Source organism: Xiphophorus hellerii, chromosome 16, assembly GCF_003331165.1.
Source record: "Xiphophorus hellerii strain 12219 chromosome 16, Xiphophorus_hellerii-4.1, whole genome shotgun sequence".
NCBI classification, from domain to species: Eukaryota; Metazoa; Chordata; class Actinopteri; order Cyprinodontiformes; family Poeciliidae; genus Xiphophorus; species Xiphophorus hellerii.
Genome location: NC_045687.1, coordinates 12813792 through 12838555, shown reverse-complemented (window position 1 = coordinate 12838555; position 24764 = coordinate 12813792). Strand labels below are relative to the sequence as shown.

The 24764-nt window shown below is 40.4% G+C and overlaps 1 protein-coding gene across 3 annotated transcripts; it reads right to left on the bottom strand.

Annotated features, from left to right (window-relative positions):
- Nucleotides 1-1775: 1775 nt before the first annotated feature.
- pdgfab (platelet-derived growth factor alpha polypeptide b) lies at nucleotides 1776-24150 on the bottom strand. Of its 3 annotated transcripts, none has more exons than XR_004342450.1 (7): nucleotides 23470-24150; nucleotides 22643-22739; nucleotides 17160-17294; nucleotides 15106-15296; nucleotides 5282-5408; nucleotides 4628-4753; nucleotides 1776-3624 (listed from the first exon to the last, which is right to left on the bottom strand). XR_004342450.1 is itself a non-coding variant. In XM_032588011.1 (6 exons), exons 1-6 carry the CDS (start codon nucleotides 23527-23529, stop codon nucleotides 3611-3613), a joined length of 627 nt encoding a protein of 208 aa, XP_032443902.1. In that variant the 5' UTR covers nucleotides 23530-24140; the 3' UTR covers nucleotides 1776-3610. The 3 variants fall into 3 exon arrangements, 1 of the variants encoding a protein (XP_032443902.1); XR_004342449.1 differs by having other exon boundaries at nucleotides 22643-22742; nucleotides 23470-24148; XM_032588011.1 differs by lacking the exon at nucleotides 4628-4753 and having other exon boundaries at nucleotides 22643-22742; nucleotides 23470-24140.
- Nucleotides 24151-24764: the final 614 nt, after the last annotated feature.

Here is a 24764-nt window from a genome sequence, read left to right as displayed (position 1 = left end):
TGGGAAAAGCAATAAAGCCCCCTGAACCTTTCGTCTGTTCCTGATGTGTACTAGAGTAAAGCTCAGCTCATGCTCGCTGTGCAAACCTGCAAAAGCTCTTATTTCCTTTACATCACCATCCTCACTTGTGGTTTTTTGGGATGCCTGCAGCTGCAGTACTTGTTTAAGTAAACTTCACACATTTGACAAATAGTACACAATGTTTAGTCCTGTTAGAAGATTTTAAGAGCTCGAAGTTAATAAGTCTCTTGGCATCTCTAGTTTGGTATGGACCCACACCCAGGTGAAACCAGATCATATTGAATTTCTACTGTTGTGTACAGCTTCAGTCAATGCACAATCAGTAATAATTATAGCAATGAGTGTGTAGAAAAGAAATTAAATCCTCGTTTGTGGAAGGTTAAGAGCTATTCATATGGAGTTTTAGCTGATTTAATCTTTAGCCAATTAAAACAATTCAAGTGTTTAAAACGTTTGCTGCCTCTTGCTCAATCAAACAAGCTACACTTGCCAATGTAACTGTAGAAGAGTGACATTCGGCAACTTTTTTTTTTTTTTTTTGCAAAAAAAAGTTGCAAAAAAAAAGCTCTGCCGTAGATAGTTTATCTAACCTTTCTTTGGTTTTGCAACATTTTATTCTAAATTGAGGCCTGTTTGTTTGCTATTGTAACTATTTTGTACTTTGAATAACATGATTAATTAAATTGTCTTTTTTTAGCATGTGATAGCTTTCAAAAATACGTGGCATAAGTTTTGGAACTAAACATTTAACAGTTTCATTAACAGAAATGCATTTATTACTGAAAACAAAGGAATTATGATTATTTGCACATTTGTCCAACGGAAGTCTAACATATAGCATAATGGCATTGTTTAATCATGTATGAGCGCTACGCGTGGATCCTGAGTTAGAGGAAATACGACCGTACATTGATGTAATCTTAATGTGAACAGTGTTAAATGATCCACCTCATGAACATGGCACTAGTCAGCTTTTCCAAAAATCACAAGCTGTCGTAAGATTTTTTATGTGATTCTACTCTGGTGACATTCCCTTTGCGTTGTAAAAATAATCCCAGTTTTCTGCTGTTGATCCACATTCATCACTGTTAACTCACTGGTAAAGGAAGCGGTTGTTTGTTCAGATAGGGTGCAAGGTCAGGCCAGCACTGTAATGTTTTCAGACCACCTCAGTGAACTCATCATTTGTCCTGATTGTACATGAGTGCATAAAGAGCAAGCTCCCTCCACAGGGTGGAGTGATTTGTTCTCCTGTCAACACTGGGAGTAAAGCCTGACTAAACAAGGAGGGCATTCATGCAGTCGTCGATTTGCTTTGCTCACTCATTCACTCTTTCAAGGCGGACTTTGCTCTTCGAGGCATAACATGTGCACTTGTGAAGCTGATCGGGCGGGCATCTTCCTTATCAGCTTTCGAGATATGTGTGAAAAACAGCCTCTTGTTACAAATACACAATCTACAACTATCTATACAACACAACTTACCTTTGTGTCTTTGTGGAAATGTTTGCACTGCAAAAAAGTTTTGCTTATTGTGCCCGCAATCAAAGTAAAGGCAAAGCTAAACCCAGAGTTTTAAACATGACAGAAAATCAATCCACAGGTATGTTCACACAAAATGTGAGCTCAAAATGTACCTCTTAAACAGGGCATATAGATTTTTACTTTCAATCCAAACCAGGATATCATAGATGTGTCTATCAATGTTAACCATTGAATTTTGCTCAACAGCAAGCAACACCCTGTAACCTGGATTAATTTAACCTTTAATTTATTTGTAGACAGGGATTTTCAGTTTGCAAAAAACAATCACTAAAAATATGTGTAAAAAAAAAAAGAAAGAAAAAGGACTTCAGTGACTTATATAGTTGTGCTTCATGATATGGACATAAAATACCTCTAACCAAATTTTCCTGTTAATTTAGATACATTTTGCATACCATAATAAGACCAATGTTATGGTATAATTTTATGTTGTTGGGTTTTTTTACACATTTAGAAGTACAGATCACTGGAAACTAACAAGAAAGTCAGTATTCTAGTTTAGTCAAGGATTCTTAACTGGATTCTTTACTTTGTTTGGGCCATTTCAGCACATAAATGTGTTTTGATCAAAACCATTCCATCCTACGGTAGCTCCGGTTATATTTCTGCTGGATAGTGAGTTTCTGCTGCATTTACAAGTTTTTAGCATCCATTAACAGATTTTTGATCTACAGGTATCCTTACACAAAACAAGGAATGTATCTTTAATTCAACACAAGCGCACATAAAATTTTCTTTCACTTCTGACATGGATGTCAGACAAAAATGTCTGTAATTTGGATTCAGCTCACTAACCTGTAGCATTTTCAGACCCAGCTCCAACTACATGTTTACTTAGATCTGCACACTGTGGTGCTTTTTCTGGCACAGTTATGAGATTGTCATCAATATATTGTGATATCTACTTGTTTGTTTGTCTCAAAAAAGGAGCCTGACTGCAGCATAAGGAAATGTAAACCACCACTAGCTATTGATTCTCCTTTTTTATACCCTTTGCACAACAGTGATGCAAACAGATTTCAACCTTACCAATTTGACCATCTGTTAAAATTATTTGCATTTTCAAAAGAAAATAAAGAAAACATAATTCCTGCTTGGATATAAGTATGCATAATATATTTCATAACAAAAATAAAACATCTTCCTTTACTGACTCTCACATCTCCTCCTTGCACACATACATCTGAACCATATGCAAGACTTGACATCAATCAGATATACTGCAATATAATACGAAACATGGTTGACGATGGAAAAAAAAAACTGCTAAAAAACAAAAATGACACTGAGATTGTGATACTGGTGAAAGCAAAGGACTGGACCAAACATATCAGTATGTCTGCGAAAATTAATAAAACATATTTTTTTGTCCTTTCTTGAAGATTGAAAGTGACAAAAGCAAATGTCCACACGCATAAATAGTTTGTAAGCAGCGGCGCATCCTCCGTTTTTTTTTTTTAGATTTATATGTACATAGCAGGTAAGGCAATTTCAAAACCGGAAGTCTCTGTGGCTGTTTCTTCCTTAATTAGAACAAATTGTCCACCAGTTTCAATGTTTGCTGCCTCTTATAGTCCTGCAAAATGAACACTCCCAAACTGTTTCCTTGCATCTTTATTCCCATCTTCCTTTTGCTTTCTTCTTATGAATGCAACAGTTTTTCTATACAAACAGGGCACTTTGAGTTATAGCACTGGATTCACAAAAAAAAAAGTCTGATCCCACAGTCTATTTTCCATTTTGCGTGTCTTTTGAATTGTTCATCCCAAATTCCTTCCATCCTCTTGAAGTCTGAGCTTCATGGCATCTTCTTTTTTACTTCGTAATCAGCAGCACAGTTCAGTTGCCCTCATCATTACTGGTTTTGAAAGCACCTTTGGCATTCTGTATTTTAGTCTGTTGTCTATTTTTCAGTCTCAAGACTTTTTGGAGAAAGTATATTTTCCTTAAACAATGTTTGCATGGTGGGTGGAGAGACAAAGAAGATGGTGTCCTCTTCTGGTTTAGGTCCATCCCGTGATGCTGCCCCTTAGTCTGGGAGGTTTCACCTCACATCTGCTGTAGGACAGAGAGACAAAGCTGAAATTACTATCACAAATGCAAAAAGACTCCCATTTCATTATTACAAAAGAAATCTTTGTAGATCTCTGCAATCACATCCCAACCTCGGCATTTGAATCCATGCATCTCCTGCAAACTGACACAGCACACCAATAATGTTCTGAATTAAGTTTCCCCAGATACAGAACAACTTGATCAGTTGAAGCACAGTTATGTTCAGGGTGATTTTTCTGTGTACAAAGGATAGTACAGGGAAAAAAAATGTGATGATACAGTCAATCCCAAAAGTATTTACACCCCATGAACTCTGTCACATTTTGTCCATAAAGCACGAATTAGCAATGTATCTTAATAGTATTTTATACAATAAACTATTTGAATCTGAGAAATGTGATGAGCATTTGTTTTCAGTCCTGTTTACTTTTAAACTCTAAGTAATAAAACAATCGTTTCCAAGGAGGATTATTTAAAACATCATCTGAAATAGAAAATATACAGTACAACTGTAATTGGCAAAAAGAAAATGAGCACATTACTCTAAACATACTATCCTGACAGAGAAATATGGGGATTGTTTTACAATACATTACTTGGCATTTGTCTATTATGTAAAATTCCAATAAATGGAATTGAGGGTTTATGATTTTTAAAGTGACAAGTGAAAATGTTCAAGGGGTATGAATAACTTTGCAAGGCACTGTAACTTAAAGAGGAGCAAGAGATAATTAAGAGAGAAGGGTGCCTCTTTAGAGGTTAGACAAAACAAACTGCTGATGCACTCAACAAGTCGCAAGACCACTGCTGTGAAACAAAACACATATACAAAGTGAGCATGCTCAAGAGGCCACAAATTCAACATGCACAATTGGGACATGGAGGTAAAACTTGGCAGCCCTCCTTCTCCTCACACTGTGATTGGTGACTGTGATTGGCAGGCCCAGTTTTGGCCTTGGTTGGGCCAGTGTGACACCAAAAGGTGACTTCAGTGCTCTATTCCTACCTGTGTCCTGTCACAGCCTTGCAGTGGACTTTGGGTAATAAGAGCACCTTTATTATGTCACCAATAAGTCCTTGGTGGGCCTTAGCTTTTTAGGTTTCCTTTTTTTACCTTTAACCCTACGATGGCCTGAAAACACAAAAGTTGGGGAGGGTGAAAAGGAAGGAGGATTTAAAGCAAGAAGCAGGCTTTATGGAAACTAAAGATGCCTCAACAGCCCTGGGACAGAAGCAGAGAGTGCAAAAATTTAGCTCAGTTTAAATTCTTCAGGTGCCTTATCTGCGCACATTACAGCGCTTATCTGCACACAGATATAGGAAACCTTCAGATCAAGGCACGTTAACTGCTGTCATGCCAAGCAGCCCTTGAACACACACCCTTAACACACAAATTCTCACAGAGCAAGGCTCAAAGCTTTACAGTTTTCAAACAGAGAGTCACCTTGCAGGTGTGCATGTCTGCTTGGAAGCATTTGGAGGTAAAGGTTCATTTAACCCAAAGCAGACAGAGAGAATAAGGAGGTGTGCACAGTGACAAAAGTGTAAGTGCAGGATTTCGGCCATCAAACTTTAGAATAACAAACACAACATTTGAAAGGGACTTCGGAAACATCATTCAAGGAAGGTGTGAAGGAAATCCCAGCTTGTATTTATTTACCTGTTTCTGCATCTAAGTGTTCTACCACATGATGTTGTGATGTACACACACACTCCAGGTGGTCCTCTAACCTCACAAAGACCTCCTTCAGCTTGGGTCTCCTCCTCACGTACTCCACTTTGGCTACCTAAGGAAAGGAAGAGGAGAAAGATTAGCTATAGGCTCCTGCACATTTACTCTTCCCTGTGTGTGTCAATGAATGCACACTCTATTTGCACACTGGCAAACATCAAGAGATGTAGTCCCATGACTGATGGCACATGCATGAACCAATTCATAAAAAACTCAGCTAAGGCTTTGCTTGTTGTGTTTGGAGTGTGACAGGAGCATTCCTCAGTGCCTGATTCATTAGGTTTCACTTGTTGTGTGCTCTATGGTCTGTACGGATCTGAATGGAGTGTATGACCCCGCTATGAGTTGAAGGAAGAGGGATGAGGGGTAGGATAGAGCATACTGCACCCTCAGGCCCTGGGAAGGTTTGCTCTGGCAAAAGAAAAGAAGCTGGGAGATCCCCTCAGCTCCGACCCAAAGCATCCACATCCAAACAGACACCTAAACTCATTCACCTTGCCTCAACATGTTGATTTTAAGCCGTGTTTCTACATGGATTATGGAACGTTCTGCTTTGCTTGCATGTAGAAAATCTACAGTACCTTCTAAAATATTCATAATACTTGAACCGTTTTATATTTTGTCACCATACAACCACAGACACTGTTGAAAGTAAGCCGGCCCTGTTTGCAACTTCCCACAAACTATGCAGAGTACACACTTCTGACATATGCAAGAAGGCATTCCTTTGCTGATATTCCTTTATATCAAGCACGTCAATGAAGGCAGATGGATGCTTTCAGTACTACACACACAAAAGAAGACTGTTCCAGGACACAGAGAAAATTTAGACCTGTTTGGTGATTTCTATGCTGCTGATGGTCACACTGCTCACAAATTGACTGGTTTGTGGACCTCTGTGTTGGGAGGTAGAAAAGATATGAGACTGTGACAGAGGTTCGCCATTTAACAGGACAATTCCAAGGATACAGTCACAGCTACTAATGTAAAAGCTTAGAACAAAGTATATTATTAAGTATTAGTCAAAGTCCAGACCTAAATCAATTTGGTTAGCAAAGAATTTGGGAAAAAAAATGTGCAAAGAGGCCAGAGACACAACTCAAAACACTCACAGCTATGAATTACTTAGTTTATTAACTCAGGGAAATCAAATGTGAGTTTGCACCCAGTTTCATGATTTAGAAAATGTAAATCACTATACATATTTTATTTGTACAAAATAAAATATGTGACTGCAATGTTACAAAATTTGTATAAAGTTCAAAAGAATATTTTTTCTGGGCTCTGCACTATCAGGTCTAAGCTCAGAAAATGGTCAAACAAGCACAAAAAGTGCAACAAGAATTCCAATCATTCCAAGACACAGCTTGTTACAACTACCAATCCAAGGGTTATGAATGTTCTGAGCCTTCATCAACAATACACTACTGATTAAAGCTCAGATGAAAGCTGAGTAGAAAAGGTTGCATGGAGGTTATGATGATATTGTTGTGCAACTGAGAAGAAAAGTTGGGCACATACTGTTGCCCCGCTGACCTGAACACCAAGAAAGGTAACATCTCAAATCATCCCTGAAGGCTCTGGAACCACAGGGAAACAATTTCCTCAGCTTCACCTATGCCAGTTGCAGCACGAGAAAGGATATTGGCTGACAACCTCCCAGCACTCAGCAGCGATATGAGCAACACAGTCCTGTACTCGGCATGAAGCTTCTGCACGCACAAAACCAATGAGTCTGTTTTCCTCTATCCCATGATGGCACAGTGCCAAGCCTGGCTCTTGGTGGTGAGTCAGTCATGCAGACAAATCAACATACCAATCCCTGTCTGATAAAACAAACAATAATGCTGAAATTCAAAAAGACAGAGAGTTGCTTTTTGTGGTGCGGGGGGCAGGGGGGATAGGGGGGGCGGTTCGACGGGAACTGCGGCAGCTAAAAGGCAAAGGGCAAGCAGTTTTTAGCAGCCACTCATTTGCAATAGTTTCTATCTGTGGAAAAGAAGAGAAGAAGAAAGGCAGTGAAAAGAGGATAAGCAGGCAGGAGAGGTATGTGGAGAGCAAACAGAGGACAATGGTGTCTGGGTTATTGGTGGATGTGTTTGCTGTTTCCGAGCCATGAAACAGAAGGGGAGCGGGTGAAAGGCCAGAGTGAGGAAGAAACTAGGAGTAGGAAGGTTAACCACCGTTCTCATTAGCTCTCGCAGGGGAGTATGCATGTGTGTGTACAAACAGAGGTGGTTATTTAAGGACGGGAAGGAGAACCTCACTATGATCATGACTTGCATTAGAAGGCGTTCATGTGTTACCTATTAACACTGAGTTTCTGGGTTACCCATTTGGGAAATTTATTAAACCAACACTGACACGACAGATAGAAAACTTATCAAAGGTTTGCATTTATCTACAAAAAGTGTGCTAAACATCCCCAAATGGCACGACTTTCTCAGAAAACCGCTGCCAATGTTTAATCCAATTATCTTACTGGAAAATACGGATGAAAGGAGAAAGGGATGAAAGATGGAGCTGCCTTTGCGGACAGCTTGTCTGCTGATGCCGGTTACAAGAATGTCTGTGCTCGCAACTTCTAAGCGACTGCTCCAGAAGTTGCGAGCAGGAAGCAAAGAAGACAAAGTCTTGTCTAAGACTTACTGCTGACGCTAATCTTAATGACTAAGACACACACAAGCTCTGCCGGGCCAAACAAACAGCTATTGACAGAAGGATGAAGCTATGGCCTCCCTGGATGTGAAGCCCAGGGGCACATTTGTTTCGATGACCTGCACATAACAGAACCATAATCGCTCTCATATCAAGCAAACAAACATAATTTCTAATTATAGGTATACCTTCCTACACCATGTTCCAAATTATTATGCAAATTGGATTTAAGTGTCATAAAGATAAAAATTTTTGTTGTGCTATTAAATTTATAGATGGTATTGTGTGTCAGAGCTCTTTGAATCACTATAATTAATTTCAGAGAGCTGGGTTGATTAGTTTGTCTGGTGAGCTCAATTAAAGAAAATCTACTCAAGTAGGATGTTCCACATTATTAAGCAGGCCACAGGTTTCAAGGAATATAGGAAAGAGAAAGGATCTCTCTGCTGACGAAAATCATCACATAGTGTAGTGCCGTATGACAAGGTAAGATGTTTTTGATTGAAATAGCTGTTGATTTTAGTACATGTGACCACTTAATGCTGCATATTCAAAGAATGACAGTTTGCAGTTCTTTATAATCTAGAAAATGTTTAGAAAATCTGCTGTGCATAATAACTTGAAACAGTGCATTTTGAGTTTTTTATTTTTGAAAAAATACTGTTCTCCTGGGGAGCTTTGCTCAGTAAAATTTACTGTAATAGTTCATGACTTGAAAATTATACTGACCATTATTTGCATTGACCATTTAAGAAAATCTGAGAAAATACCACTTGCATAATAATTTGGAACATGGTGTAATACCAAGTAAGGCACGGGATTCTCCATCAGAACTCCCTTAAATATTCTTGGTAAAATTCAACACGATGTCAAAAACTTTCCTAGGAGAATGTGGTCCATATCCTGATTTGTCATTTGCATGTCCATGAAATCGATCTCAATTTCAATTTCACTGAGTTTGTGTAAAATTCTTCCCTCTGAGTTCTGACCTCAATAGGCATTTTCATCCACACAACTGCCCCTTGTATTGTTTTTAATCATTCTCTTTAAATTGATATTTTAGTTGAGTCTTTAAAAACCATATCCAGCAGTTTCTGAAATATGCTGGGCTGGCAATATAATACAAAATGCCATATCACGTTTCAAGTTACATACATTGCCTTTCTTCTCAATTCCGGTGCACAGTGTAAACTTCAGAAAGTTGCCTTCATCACATCTAGATGCCTAGATGTATTGGGTTGCTTTCTTGTGTTAGAAGGGAGCGCTGATGAGGACTTTTGTTGCAGCCTTTCTGTGCATTGTTGTCTTATTAACAGAGACTTACACTCTGTTGCACAGTCAGTGACTTCCCATTTAAAACCTAGATAAGAAAGCACCCCTCTCCCATGCTACGACACAGGGCCCCACACTCTCTTTGTATAAATCAAACAGCTTTAAACTCCCTGGAAATCCAGGCCCTGAGAAAGAGTCCCCTGAGTGGCAGTGGAATGATATCCAATCCAGAGGGTTGGGGGTGAGGCTTGAGGGTCTGGGAATCACACCCCCTCTTGGTTTTGGCTTGTCCCCAGTGTCACCAGCAACCCTTCTGTGTGAAGCCGTTTGTCCGAGTCGGGGCTAATTGGGAATTCCCTGAGCACAGAACACTGACGATGAGAGCATGATGAAGGAAGGGGAAAGTTTTGCTCCGGACTTCCAAGCAAAACAGAGCAGGGATGTGGATGTGCACTGCGGGCCATGGCAAACTGGAACAGTGACAGATTGGAGCAAAAATAAATAAAAAAAGTGCATGTGTATGTTTGCAGAATGGAGAGGGGTGGAAAGAGGCTGGGTAGGGTCACAATTCATCCATCAGGAGGGAAAACAGGCAACAGAGACAGTCTGTGTTTACTGCCCAGAAAAAAGAGGAGAAAGGAGAGGCTTTGTGCATCTCCATCTGTTACTATTTCTGTTTGTGCAATGACATAAATAAAAGAAAAGAAATTACATTAACAAAGCACATTTGGTCTAACAAACATGCGAATGATTGAAGTCTGAAGGCTCATTTCTTGCAAAATGTTGCATAGGCTTCAATATTGCCCAAAAGCAACACTTATAAAGTGAAACTGTGTGACCACAGTTGTATATAGGAAATACACTTGTTCTAAGTTCTTCTTCAGTTGTGAATTACTGTTTACAGACTACGCAGTGACATCTACTGTTTGAAATAAGAGCTACAGTGAGAGTAGTGCGCCTGACGTTGATGCAAGAACTAGCTTGTGCACAAAACCATACCAATTCATACCCAAAACTTTACGGTTTCAAAAATACAACATTTTTCCTTCAACTCATCTCTATGATTTAAACTCCTTTAAAGGGGCAGCAAGGAAAAAATGACTAAAGTAACCTGAGTTTTATCCAGCTGTAGGGAGCACAAATTAGTACCCCACCCCTACATGTTGCTCCATCCTGCCAGTCAGCTTGATGGCTTTTAAGAACGATAAATACAACTGTTTAAATATATCCCCAAAAGGACAGTTAATAAAAGAATTATTATAGTTATTGCCTGAGTAAGTACCATTAAAATATCTGTTTTTTAAACTTGTGTTGCACTAAAGAGAGCAGAGTATTAAGAGGTACGTGAAGTTAGGACAACACATAGCTTTAGAGTATTAATTGAAATTGAAATAAATGTTGTAAAATCAATATGAGACCAATTAAATCCTATTTTAGATTTTTGTATTGAATTATCTTACCAATACTAAAATACCGTGAGAGTCTCATACCAGCCCATGCCTTATTGCAGTAGTCAAAAGTGAAAAAAAAGAAGCAAACTCCAAGTGCATAGACAGAAACCATAATTTCAGAAAGGGACATTACTAAGCAACGCAAAGGATGAAAAGTGAATGAGATTTAATGAAAGAGCACAGATGATGCAGAGACTTGACAAGTGGGGTAAAATTAGAGATTTGCAGATTCAGGAGAGACAGAGGGAGTGAACAACTATTTCACACATCAGACAATCAGACTCCAACACTGAAGTGTGCAGAGAGGAGATCTGGATGGGCTGAAGCATGAGGAGCAGGAGGGAGGACAGCAGGGAAGGAGTGAAGTAAAAATACAGACTATTGAGTCAAATATGATTTAAAAAATACTGCTTCTCTCCCTGCTGAAGTGTTCCAGCCTCTGCAGCAGTAGCCAACATCTCAGACACTCCCATGGTCTGCGACCTGCCCCGCCATGTTCACACAAACTCCCTCACCCTGCTTCATCCACCAGGAGAGTTGACTGAATCAAAGGGTAAATAATTCACAGCTGCAAGGCACTTCAAACACAGAGGCCCCTCACTCCCATCTGAACCCCCCCCCCTATCCTGTCCCTCACATAACCATAAATCATTCTCACTGTATCAGCGCCACACTTTTATTTATGAAACACCCTGTAAGTCAGAATCCCACAAAACCACAGGGGTACAGCTACCGCTATCCCCCGGTACCCCGCCATGACCCACCGTCTGCTGGGATAATCATGTGTGAGTATGTTTGCGTGTAGGGGTCGAGGACCTGGAGGCTGGCGCTGAGAGATATGTGGGACCCCCACATTCTGTACCGGGCCATTTCCGCCTGGCCTCAATTGTCCTCCACTTTGATCCAGTAGCCATCAACACTTCATTACTCTGCAGTCTGTCTTCCTCTTGCTGCAGCTTTGCACAAATGGCCTCATCTGGGTTTGCATCGTGTCGAGGACTCACTCTCCCTCACCCACACTCATGTCCAACAAAGATGTGCCCTGACAACCCATTCTAAACACTGCAAAATGCTTGCTTGGAAGCCAATTATAGGTTCCCAGCTATTAAAAGCTACTAAAAGGTAAAAGTGATACACCCTTTAGATTAGATTAGGAACATCATGAAGCTAATTTAATAGGTTGGTTCTCGTGTTTTGCTTGTATTGTTGCAATTGAGTCTCCAAACTTCCTCTTTCCTAATGTCATTTGTAAACATAACATGTAAACTCAACTTTTTACTCATTTCTTGCGATCACTCACTGCTGTATAATACTTTTTCTTTCAGAAATCTACTTGGTTTGTGTGCCAAGCATTTTTTTTTCAATATGACTTTCTATGGGAAAAAATATATGTAGAGGTAATATAGGTCACAAAGCATGTATCAGTATGAGATGATCACAATATCATAATCTTACACAAAAATCCAACACTTTCACGGCTTTAAGTTGAACTATTAACCTTCCTACATTTTCTGCAAAAAATTTAGATTTCACCAGCTCATTTCTGCCTATTTCAAACTCTTTTCTCAATGAGATGTTTTTTGGCTATGTCACTATTATGTAAAGAAGATGTGCTTTCTCTCACTAGAACTTTGTAAAGTCACTACCCTGCCAATGAACAATACAGGCTTGTACAGAACAGGGCCTGCACAGACCTATCATGCTTCCTTTAAATACCCAGTCTCAAGTGAATGGGCAGAATAAGAGCAGATGTAGAGCTGATTTAGACAAATCTAGGTTGGTATAAGGTGGAAAGAAAACACCAGAAATCTTCTATGCTGATCCTTGGCTTACAGAAGAAAAACAATCCAGACCCCTTGGCAGTCTGAGAGAATTTTTAGCTTTCTAAGAAAAGAACGAAAATGAACAAACTGAGCCTCTGTTCAAAGTCAAACCTTACGCTGAGATAATGTTTCTTACACACAATGTGATGAATGTCACTTGATCAGAGAAAGCCCTGAGGGATGCCTTCCTTTGGGACAAAACGCCTTTCACCCTCCCTGCCACCCCCAAAATATCAGTCTGTTGTCTGTGTGCCCATTTTTTCACCCATGTCATGAGGGGGACACAAACAAAGCTGGATGGAGCATTCCGGGTGAAGCTGAACCGAACGTCTTGAAATGCTGTCGCCAGCGTCTTTCCATCCCTCTACATCGCTCCGATTACAGACAGAGCTCCTATTGAGGATGACATTCACCAACTGTTTGGCAAACAGAAAGGCTGAGTCGCTTCCATGCAGACAGACACAGATGATTGTGTGGTATATCAGAACTCTCGACTTTGACCGCAGTATGAGTCAGCATTTCTGACCAAAAACCTGATGACCTTCGCCCCAGTCTCAAGTCTTTTGCGGCCTAGTATGCTTTCTTCTAGGATTGATCTGAACTTAGATCCATCCATCAAACCAGTAACTCTGTCCAACTTCAGTGTATCTGTTAAAGAAAAGCTTGTTTCGTAATGGGGATGTTATGTTGCAAGTGATGTGCAGAACAATTTCAGGCATACTGAACATTTTGAAAGTTGCCAAAAACCTTAAATTTTGTCCCACCTGGCCAGAGCACCTTCTTCCACATGTTTGCTGTGTCTCCTACATAGATTGCAGTTAATTCCACCTGAGCTGTGGGTCCTCTAGCATTACAAAGAGCCTCGCAGTTAGTTCTCCAATTAATTGCAATCTTGTTCAGTTTACGTGAAAAGCCATATCTTAGAAGTGACAGGTTTTTTTCTATTTTGGATGATGTATTGAACAACTCTGCATGAAATTTTCGAAGCTTGAAGTACTTTTCATAACCATAAACTTGTATTTGTCTAAACTGTTGAAAGCCATGCATCCTCAATGCAGCTTTGTGACAGCCTATTACACAAAATCCCAATAAAATACAAAAACTTCCATTAATAAAAGCTCCATAGCCCAGATTGGCATTTGTTTTATGACTAGACTAGTCTATCAGGCAGAGATCTTTAAAGACTTGGATGAAGGGCAAAAGAAAAACAACTCTGGCAGTCCCAGTAACTGGGCAAGATCAAGCTGTCTGCAGCAATAATTAAGTACAGATATAGACAAACACAGTCAGAGTATTCTTGGCTACGCTGTTTATACCTTGGTTGTCTCTAACTTCCACAGGGCAGACCGCATAGTCCCCATACCTCCGAAAAGAGCAGTTGCCCACTCAATACCGCCACTGTAAATATAATGAGAAATTCATCTCATCTCCTGCCACCATGTCTCCTCTGATGCTGCGCAGAGGGACATGTTTTCAAGAAAGCTATGCTCCTCATTCTTACTGTCATTTTGTCTTCCAAGGGCACACTGTTTCCACAAAAGACAAAAGGATAAACAACAGGAAGACGTTGAAGCAGTCCTGCAGCATGTGACACTCTGACAATCTCAAATATTGTTTTTTTATTTCTTGAAACCTGGCATGAGCTTCCCTCTCTGGGCAATTCCTTCAACAGATATCCCAACCAACAGCTACCTCTTTCCTTTTTCTTTCATCTTCTCTTATTTGTACCATTCTGATGTTCTCACCTTGAACTTACACCAAGCAAGAAACAGAGTGATGGAAAGGGGTTTCAAATGGTAGGGAAAGACATTGGTAGAGGTCAGATGGACAATTTTGTGGGAAGGTATCAAGAGAGGTTCTCCTAAATAAGATATTGGCATGTGATTTAGTGTTCTGTCAAATTTTTCATGTCAGAATTCCAGATATCCCAGTCCTTTTAGTCAAATTTTAAAGTAGAAATATAATTTCACAATGAAGTTGTGAAGTTTCATAGTGTTTTATAATTAGATATTTGAATATCATGCTGATGAGCTACTCTAAAAGATGAAGGATGGGCACTATTGTTGGATACCCTAGATTGGATGGATGGATGGATGGATGGATGGATGGATGGATGGATGGATGGATGGATGGATGGATGGATGGATGGATGGATGGATGGATGGATGGATGGATGGATGGATGGATGGATGGATGGATGGATGGATGGATGGATGGATGCTCTAAAATTACTGTAGTATCTATTTAACTTCTTTGGTGAATGAAATTAGAGAATGGATGGATGCAAAGGGAAGGTAAACATTTTTGCATTTCAATTTTTTTCTACATTTTGCCAGACAAACTCTCTACTTTTGCAGATCTCAGACACGTTGAATGCTACAATTTTTAGGCACTGGATTTAAATTTCCAGATTTACTTTCCCAAAAAGCACAGAGAAGCGTGAGTTGTACAGAAAACAAAGCCAGACAGACTTACCACATGAGGGTAAGAGACATGTTTATACTTGGCTTGATGATGATAATTGGTTTATTAAGGAATCCAGTCTTACCTTAACGGTGCGGTGGTGCTTGCGTGAAGGGTGACAGCGCATGTTACTGGTGTTGCAGCATCCTGTGCAGCGCTTCACCTCCACACAGGGTGGCCATATCAGGAAGTTGGCAGATGTGGGATCTACCTGGCTCCGGGGGATCTCGTAGATCACCGTCCGCGTCTTGCATGCTGCCGGGACGGCCTCTTCGACTGGAAGTGAGACAGTGGCTCAATGCATTTGTTGTGCATGTTACAACATCTGGTGACGCATTTCCCGACCTCAACTAAGTGCTTATGTATTGTTGGAATCTGATCTTCACACACACAGCTGCTTGTACTCTTGATGACTCACTTGATGTGAGAGCTGCTTGTCTTGCCTCATATCGTACCTAGCATCTTTTAGGAGTGTTAAGAACACAAACTTTCCAAAAGCCTGATCTCATATCAGTTAAAAGTCTAAGGAACATGTGGAACTTGAGAAAACAGCTGCACTAAAGGCCCTCGCTGAGGTTAGCGTAGCATGACTTGGCAGGACAGCCATTACTTCAACAGGTGGGAAATTTAATAATCACAGATGTTTAATCCAAATGCTACATAAAGCATTTGTGTACAACCCACAAAAAAGGAATTTTTGTGGGTTGTATCATTATTTAAATGAATCACAAAGGTTTGAAAACACAATAGGAAATTGTTACTAAATTCTAACAAGTTATTTTATGTCTGTAAAAATATTGTACTTAAATATATTGATTAGAAATGGTTTATTCAAATGGGTATCTTATCTCATTGTTTATGTGTAGTGTCCAGCATTCAATGGCAAAGTAGGTATGTGTCTATTGACTATATTGTGGATGAAAATTTCAATTTGGTAAAAGTTAAGAGCCATAAAAAACTTGTAACTGGGAGAATGTTTGTGTTAGAGCAAGACGTTTGTATCCAGCGTTAGATAGTTAAGCAACAGGGGCTGGAGGGGTGTTGGTAGTGGATGCATTAGGCGTTGCCATGGCATCCGCAACCCAGATGGGGGGGGGATAAGAGAATCAGAGGAACAGGGGGAGGTTCAGACAGGAGGGTATGTAGGGTAATCTCATGCCAAAGAGGCCGCCCTGGGAGGTTGCCCATTTGTCTGTCAAACATAGCCTAATTCTTATTTTGTGTTTCTTTTAAACTTGGGAATATAAAATTGTAAACTTAAAGAGTTAAATGTAAAAGAAAAAAATAACCAATTTATTTAAGATTTTCTTAATTTAAAACACACCATTTTAGTTTCTTAGAGTTATAATTTATTTTTAGAAATACTGATTAAAATATGCTTAAATAAAATGTTTGCAAATGTTACACTCATTTTGTTTTATAGTTTGTCTTATCTGTGTCCAATGGCTTGAGATGTGTAAAACTGTTTGCATTCTAATAATTATCCTGTAGAGATGAAATTCCAATCATGCGTTGAATGCAAGAGCTTCTGTGGAGAGCAGCCAAAATGCCATCTATCTCATAATCCTATGGTGCCGGACAAATAAATGAAACATGACCAGCAGCTTCGTCCACGTCCAACTTCTCCACTGCTAGGAGTAACGTGGAGAGCATGCACTCTGCAGGCTCCACGCCTCGATCAGATATCGTACCGCGTGGCATTTTAGGAAGAAATCTGACTGAGGGAAGAGGCGAGCTGCAACTTGAACCCTGAATGTCTGGAATTTCCACGCTCGAGGATATATTTCTCCCTTGACGCGTGTGTCTTTAGATCTGCAAGCCTCGGGGCAATTAAAAGGCTTGGTGTCAGACGTCCCCGTCAACCCCGCGCTCTAGCCTCCCTTTCTCATGATTCCTTGATTGCAAATAAATACTGGGTAGATGACTTCATTAGGGTGCCTCTCATCCCCCTTAAAAAGCAGTATAAAAACCACTAACTGTTAGCTTTGTTGGAAATTAGTGTAAAGCGATCTGTTTCATGTCCTGGGAACTTCTGTTTTAGAAGTGAGACTTCAGATTATTTTCAGGGCATGTTGACGCTGTGTGTGCCAAGTTGTCACGCATGTAATGATGCAACTTCTGAGCTCCGACTGGTCTTACCAATGCTCCTCTTGCGTCGGCTGTGCAACTGGGAGCTTTTCAGTTCATTGTAGTAACCATGATGATGGGACGAGTTCTTATGGTGGTTGTGGTGCTTGTGGTGCTTGTGCTCCTCAACAACATCGTTTCCCGTACCTCGTCAGAACAGAAGGACGGCATGTTAATGATGTCACAAACAGGTTATTCAACAAACAAGTTCAAGTTCAACTTTTATGTTGCTTGTCATGTTCACAGGAGAAACATTTTTACCAGAAGCACCTAGACCCCATTGAACAGCAGCGCTGTTTGGCTTGGTAGACCTCAACAAAGGATTACATTTGAACTGCAACTCAGTTTAAATAAGCTAAATGTTGTTCTGTACAATTTTAAGTCAGATCCATTTTTGCAGCACCAAATTCCAACAAATCTTGGCAATGAGCGCCAATTCACACACATTTAAGTAGAATAAAATAAATGCAGTTCATTCCAGTACAGTGTAGTTACATAGTCACATTGACATTCAATTACACAGTGCAGTTCAATCCTAGTTATAACACAGTGTAATCAAGAAGCTCCTGAACAGATAAGTAAATGTTTATAAGATTGATTTGCAACTGTTTATTCAAGAATTTTAGATAAGAAGTGGAAGTAGGAAAAAGACAGTGATTTCTTATGTAAGAATTGAATTAAAGCATCCTTGTAAGCCTTTGATACTATATGAATCCTAACACTAAGCATAGGTTTATCACACAAAATATAAGGGTGGGAATGAAAAGGAAAAAAAATCTCCCTAAATAATTTCGAAGAGGCCTAAAGTGCAAATTGAAGGTTTTAGATGAAGAGAACAATCAGTCAAAGACCTCAAGATGTTATAAACTATTTAAATACAAATCATGTTCTACATTTTCGTCACATTAAGAACAAATTCTGCCTCTCTCAGTCATGACCTAATTATGATATTTGGAAGGATAGAGTGAATTTTATTTCTGATTAAACCAATTCTATACGTAAAGGTTTCTATGAAGGCACTGGGAGCTCAAGGAACACAACTGAATGTTTCTATGACTGGAAGCTATAAATTGGTGATACACTGGTTCCTATACTGGAATGAATGCTAAGAATTACATTTCTCAAAGAAACAATGTTATTTATAGAGAATCCTGTGACATCACTACAGCTCAAAGTTAAATGGACATGCGTCTCAACAAAGTTATGACTCAAACATATGACACATTGTTAGTCTGGCTACTGTACTGGGAAATACGCTATAAATTGTATTCCTGATAGAGACAACAATGTCATGAAGTCATCACCGCAGAGATAAAGGAATACACGACTAAACAGAGATGTGACTCTTTGCTAATCTGGCGACTGCAGTAAAAAAAATGCACTCTTGTTTTTCGCTTAATGATGAGCAATACTCTGTTATAAAAGCATTTTCAGGATTAAGTAAGAATCTTCAACTGCAATTCTAAGAACCAAGTATTGGTTGGCCACATAGCCATAATGAAATAAAGTATCTTTTATGTTCCCAAAGGGTTTATACAGTTCTCTTAAACATGCAAGCATGGTAACTTCTAGAACACTGGCTGAAGGTAGGAGGTTCAGTTGTACACTGGTTAATTGCTGGCATTATATGTCAGCCTCCCTCAGTGACTAGGCTAAACTTTTTTTTAGCTGTACAAGATGAAGGTGAGTCAGCACTGACTTGAAAAAAACAACCAGCTTTCACAGACACAGAGGCTTAAAGTGGTCATTTGACAGGTAGGGCCCAGTCACCTTTATTTTAGGCCTAATTAGTGGTTCTGTGTCCCTCATTTACTGCAAATGTTTGCTTTTCAATCACTTTGTGGTTTTTTGGGGAAAGTACATGTTTTGCTAACATAGCCAGTTCAGTTTTTTCATGTTCACGGTCATCTGATAAGACGTGCTTGTTTTGGTCTCCACCCAGACTTTTAAGGTGGATTAAGAAAAAGTGCAAGAACAGCAATAAAATTTTAAAGCTTGTCTGCAGGATTCCAAGAGCGTCTGACTATATTTGCAAACTGGGTGGGTCTGCCTTTCTTATGGTATATCATGCTTGTATAGGATTATTCTACACATGTACACTGAACAAAAAGACACTGTATAACAATCGGAGAAACTCTTCTCATTATCCTACATAATGTGGAAAATCCTTAAGTACACATATCTGAACAGAGTTCAACTGTGGGCAAACACAGTCCACTCTCTCAGCTTTTTTGTGCATTCGACCAAAGTAATTCAAAGGGATTTCCTCAAACTATACACCGTCCACCACTGGGATCGGTTGTTTATTTGCTTTTTGATCATTTCTTTTTTCAGGTCTGTCTGTCAGAGGCAGTTCAGGGAATTTCCTTCCAGCTTGTCATGGAGTCAGTCAACCAGTTGGCGACCCAGGACTAAAGGTTCACTGAAGGGAAGTGTTGCCTGCAGCTGAAACTGGGTGTCAAACAAAGGGCTGAGCTATCATTCTTTCAGACCATTACACTCCAGCACACACATACTGTACATAACATCCCAATCTATAAATCTTTTCATCTCTTACTGTCAGAAATACACAAAAGGTAGGAGAAGAATATAGCAAATATGGAAAGTTTGATGTAAGGGAAAGTTATATTAGATTTGACAGAGAGGTCACATAAGAAACAGGAAAGAAAGGGAGGTGGAAAGACTACAGCAGTGGAGTGAGGGGGCTTGATCCTTTCCCGGTTCCAGGTGACTAAGATGTATGCACACGCCCAGAGTCTCTAGACAAGAGACCAGAGGACAGGAGACAGTCTCTTACCATGAATCAGGCTTTCAAGACTGGCAAATTACTCCCTCCATTAGCTAAGGGCCTTAACTCCCTCCTTTTGCTTCTTCTCCTCCACTCTCTTTCATTCTCCCTCTCCTTGAACAAACAGCCAGCATGTTGTTGACTTTCAGTGTAAGGGACTCCCTTCATCTGTCATTCTTTCTCATTTGTCTTCTTTTTTTTAACAGTTTTGTGGCTGAGTTGACAAAATGTAGGCTTAAGTCTAATAGGCAGCAGGGTACTTCTGCGGTTGTGGGTAGTAACAGGTGGCAAGCAACTCCCCTCTTTAAGTATCAGAGTTATCTGTTAACTGTGCGGGAGACAGAAGACAAAGCAGATTGCACAACAACCTGCGGCTTCTCCGATTGAAGCCGGAGTGCCGTCTCAAGATGTCTCCGACTCCCTCCTCCACCTCTGCCCCTTACCAAGAGTCAGGTTCCCTTTTCTGTCAAAGTTCTTCACTGAGAGAGATAAGAGCAGGCAGGCGAGGGGCCACCTCAGAAGGGAGACAGGGACAGAGAGGAGGAGGAGTATAACGAGGAGAGCAGCACCTCGGGGGCCAGACAGCCATCTGCAGACTTCAACAGGGTCATCTCATCTGACAGTCAGAGCTGAGGACAGGGACTTTGTAAAAACAAATGCAAGCCTGCACTGAGCACAGGGGTATTGCAAGCCACCCCTGGGCGCCCTATTTATCCTGCCACTTCCAAACTTCACCCCCTCCTGGGACAGAAATCACAGAACAATTAAAAGCTAATTCTGAAAAGTTCACCTATGTTTTAAAATCTCCCCTCCTAGATGATGTCATGTTACATAGTATTTTGCCTAACACTGATAACTTCGCTAGTTCAAACAATCTGCAACAAAAGCTCTGAAAATACCCCTCTGGCTGGCGTCTGGGGTCTTTTAATGGGCTGGCCAGGGCTGACCAAGCTGACCCTCAAGACAGATTTATGTCCTCGTATAACAATAATTAGCCTACTGCTGTTACTCTGCAAAGCATTAATCTGTTTGAAGAAAGACACGTTAATTCAATTATAAACACCTTTTCTCATCTATGAGGTACCAAAGCGGTATGTTCTGGGCTCAGAGTAAAGCAAAATGATGCCTGCTGTGGAAAGCAGCCTGGTTTAATGTTAATTAAATCCACCACTGAGGTTGTTCTATTAATTAAATCCTATAAAACTTTGCTAAAACTTTCCCACATTTTGTTAGACTCCAACTACAAACTTCAGCATATTTTATTGGGATTTTATGGGATAGGTCAGCACATAATTGAGCTAAATTTTAAAGTGGAAAGAAATGACAATATGGTCTTCTGAAAAGCATATTTCTATCCAGGCCCTTTACTTTGATGCCCCCAAATAAAATGTTCTGTGCAATTACCTTCAGAGATCACCTATTTCCAACCATGTGCAATTTAACGCCAAGCGTCTGAGGCAGCTGTAATTTGAAGGCTTCAGAAGTTTGTTTGAGAATGTTGGTGAGTAATAAGCTTGATGTAGACTAACAAACGGAGAAAGTTATATAGATGTTTAGATCAAGGTGACATTATGGATAGAGTTCATCGTCATAGAATGAAAAAGATTTGGCACAACTGCAACTGGTTCAACCATCCCAACAGTGAATCATGGAGGTGGTAGCATCATGATGTGGGATGGTGGTCACAGTTGACGACAACTGGGAAAACATGGGAAAAATCCTAAAGTTGAGTTAAAAGTTTCTGGACTGGAGCAGAGGTCCTCCTTCTAGTCAAACAGCAACCTTAACCATACATTCAGATCAACAAGAGATTGGTTTAGTATGTGTGGGAAAAGCCTAGTCAAAGTCTAGACATAAATTCAATTCACTTTGTATCAGTAGGTGCTCTCCATCCAACCTGATTGAGCTCAAACTATTTTCCAAAATGGAATAGACAAATGTCAATATTTAGAAGAAAACATGCATCCAAAAGCCTACAAAGTATTGAATTAAGAGGCGCTGAATAGAAAAAGTCTCAACATAAGCACAAGTCAATTTCTGTCTATTGTAAAATTGTGCACTATAAAATACATTGAAATATGTGGAGGAAGCTCAAGAAAACACAAAACGTTGCTATTACAACCTATAAACAACTCAAATTCCAGTCTCTGCCTTTGTTTGCTGAATGTAAAATCTAGAGAGTTGTAAAGCAGGATAGATAATTACCCCTTTCTGTTGGCAAATCTGCACAGAGGGAGCCCTGAACTTGATATATGACAGCAGCCTGTGTAAATAGAGGCTCATGTGAAGGCAAACAAGTTCTTCCAGCACACAGATGTAATTTAATCAGTAAGACAGTCTGGGACACAGAGGGAGAAGAAGCCAGCTTGACCTGCAACCTGCTACAACTTTTCACCGGATTTATGGCACAAAAACATGCGGCAGTCTGGAGGCAACAAAGCAAGTTCACTGAACTCACCCTTCATCACGTGTGCAGTAAATGCACTTGTCTTGGATCATGCGTTTTCAAATGTGCAAACTATTATTTAGGTTAATCATAAAGCCACAACATAAGAGTCTTGACTTTCAGGTTAGGTTTAATCAGATTAATATCCAAAAGCCGGGGTATCCGACTTGCAGACACATTCCGCGCAAAAAATAAATAAATAAATAAATAAATAAATAAATAAATAAATAAATAAATAAAGTATCAAGAGGCAGAATTTACCTATGGAGTCAATCTCCAGTAACCGCTGGAGGTCGCTGATGCTGTGGATTTCACTGTTGGAGAGTCGATCGATCAGCTCCTGTGGAAACTCCACTTCCTTCTGTGGCAGGGAGCGGGGCAAAGAAATCACACAAGAAAATAAGGTTAGAGATGTGTCGAGTGATTGGGAAGCACATGGGGATTTGTTTGGCTGTATAAATAAAGGCTCAACTGAGGAAATCTTTTCAGAAGCCAACTTTGCAACAAGGTGCCAGAGAAATCCGTTGCGAATTTAGTGAATAATCAACAACATTAGACCCCTGAAATACACATCACTTTCTTCCTCTAAGCTGGAGCGCGAAACTCAGACCGCTGGCTGTAAGACTGCGGGAGCGGCAACCTCGCACCCTTTGCACTTGTCGCGCTTCATCCAGGCACCTCGGGTTGAGCAAGACGTGCACAGCCCTTACAGGAACAGGAACTATTTTTATCAGCCAGAGCGGTTCCCATGGACGCGCTTGGTCCAACCAAAACGTTTGCCCAGTTGCCCTCAAGCTACAAACAGATTTGGCACCAAAAAAGACCAAAAATAACTGCGTTGTGCGCCCAAGCGCATGCAGCGGTGTTTACTTTGAGAGGCGCACTTGTGAGAGAAGCTGCCTCAAATCATCTTAGTGGTGGTTTTATTGTTTTGATTTTCTTTGCATAGGCATTAATTCAAACTTCATTCCTATGGAGTTTAAATTAAACATCGCGTTTCAGTGTTATGTGTATGTATGTGAGGCCCTTGAGGAGAGGACCTTTGCACTCTAATTGGAATAAAACCTGGTTGAACCTGGTCACTTTACCTCAGCAGTGGCCAGCAGGTACGTCGTCCACAGCAGGAAGCAGCAAATTGTGGCTCTCATCTCCTTTTACTGTAAAGTCTCCCTCAAACACGAAAAATGTGCTGCCGCGTAGGAGCCCCTGAGTCGCTCCTGGCTCCAGAGGATCCACAACCATCCCCTCAGGGAGGGAAACGGTGTAATCAGAGCAGGTCGGCCAGACGCGCTGCTTGTACTTGCTTGAAACTCTCGGGCTTAGCAGTCTTCTTTTTATTCACATTGAGCTGCGTCCTCTTGAAAAAGCCCTGCGCTCCAGCACAGCATATACCTTCCTTACGCACGCCTGAGGCAAATCCAATAAACAAGTCTAGCGCACATTGCACTTGTCCTTCACCTTAGCAAAAAAAAAAAAAAAAAAATGACTTCACACTTTGACCCAATGCAATGAGAAACCACACATTAAAAAAACCGCTGCTTGTCTCTGAGGACAAGTGAAAGCGCACTGTTTTTTCTCTGTTCTGAAAGTCTTGAATGAAAAATAATCCAAAAGATGCCCTAATCTCCAATGGAGAAAGGAGTCCGTGAGGGGCTGTTCAGAGCGTGTCTGCGCGCAGGTCCTTGGACGTGTAGGACTCTGGAGTGAATGGTGTCAGAGCGCCTCTGAGCCGCTGAATATAGAGAGCCAGCAGCTCTGTGCCCATTGCGCCTCCCCTCGCGTTTGGGTGATCGTGCATCCATTCAGCAAGGGGAGCTGGTTGGCTGATGACTTAAAACTCCAAGATCCGTCCCCGTGCCCCTCTTACCGCCTCCCCCCTCCATCCTGTGTGAGCGAGTGCATGAGTGTCTATGTCCTTTGAAAAAGAAAAAAAAGAGTCCTTCACAGATTTAGTGTGTAGTCCGTTTTTATTTACAGGAAGACTGAAAAATAGATCCATTTTTCAAAGACATTTCCTTCATCTCATTTCCCACCACTGCACGGATTGATAACTGGATTAAGAAGAAGTAGGAGGATGCTCTGGGTTTATCTTTCTGCAAATAATAGATAAGTCGCTCCGGATGCTTTGTCTAAAGGACATCATGGTGAATCTTATTTTCAGCTGATGGTCATGACTCATGACTAGAGCTTTCTAGGTTTCTCTGTTTACTCCTCCCAACTTGTTTTGCTTTACAAAAATGTTTCACCCGCTTGAACATTATCACAGTTTTTTAAGTGAAAGCTACAAACTTTAGTTTAATTTTGCTGTTTATGTGACCACCAGAAGCAGAGCTTCATTGTCAAATGAAAAGAAAGGCATACATCTTTCTGAAAATACTTTTTG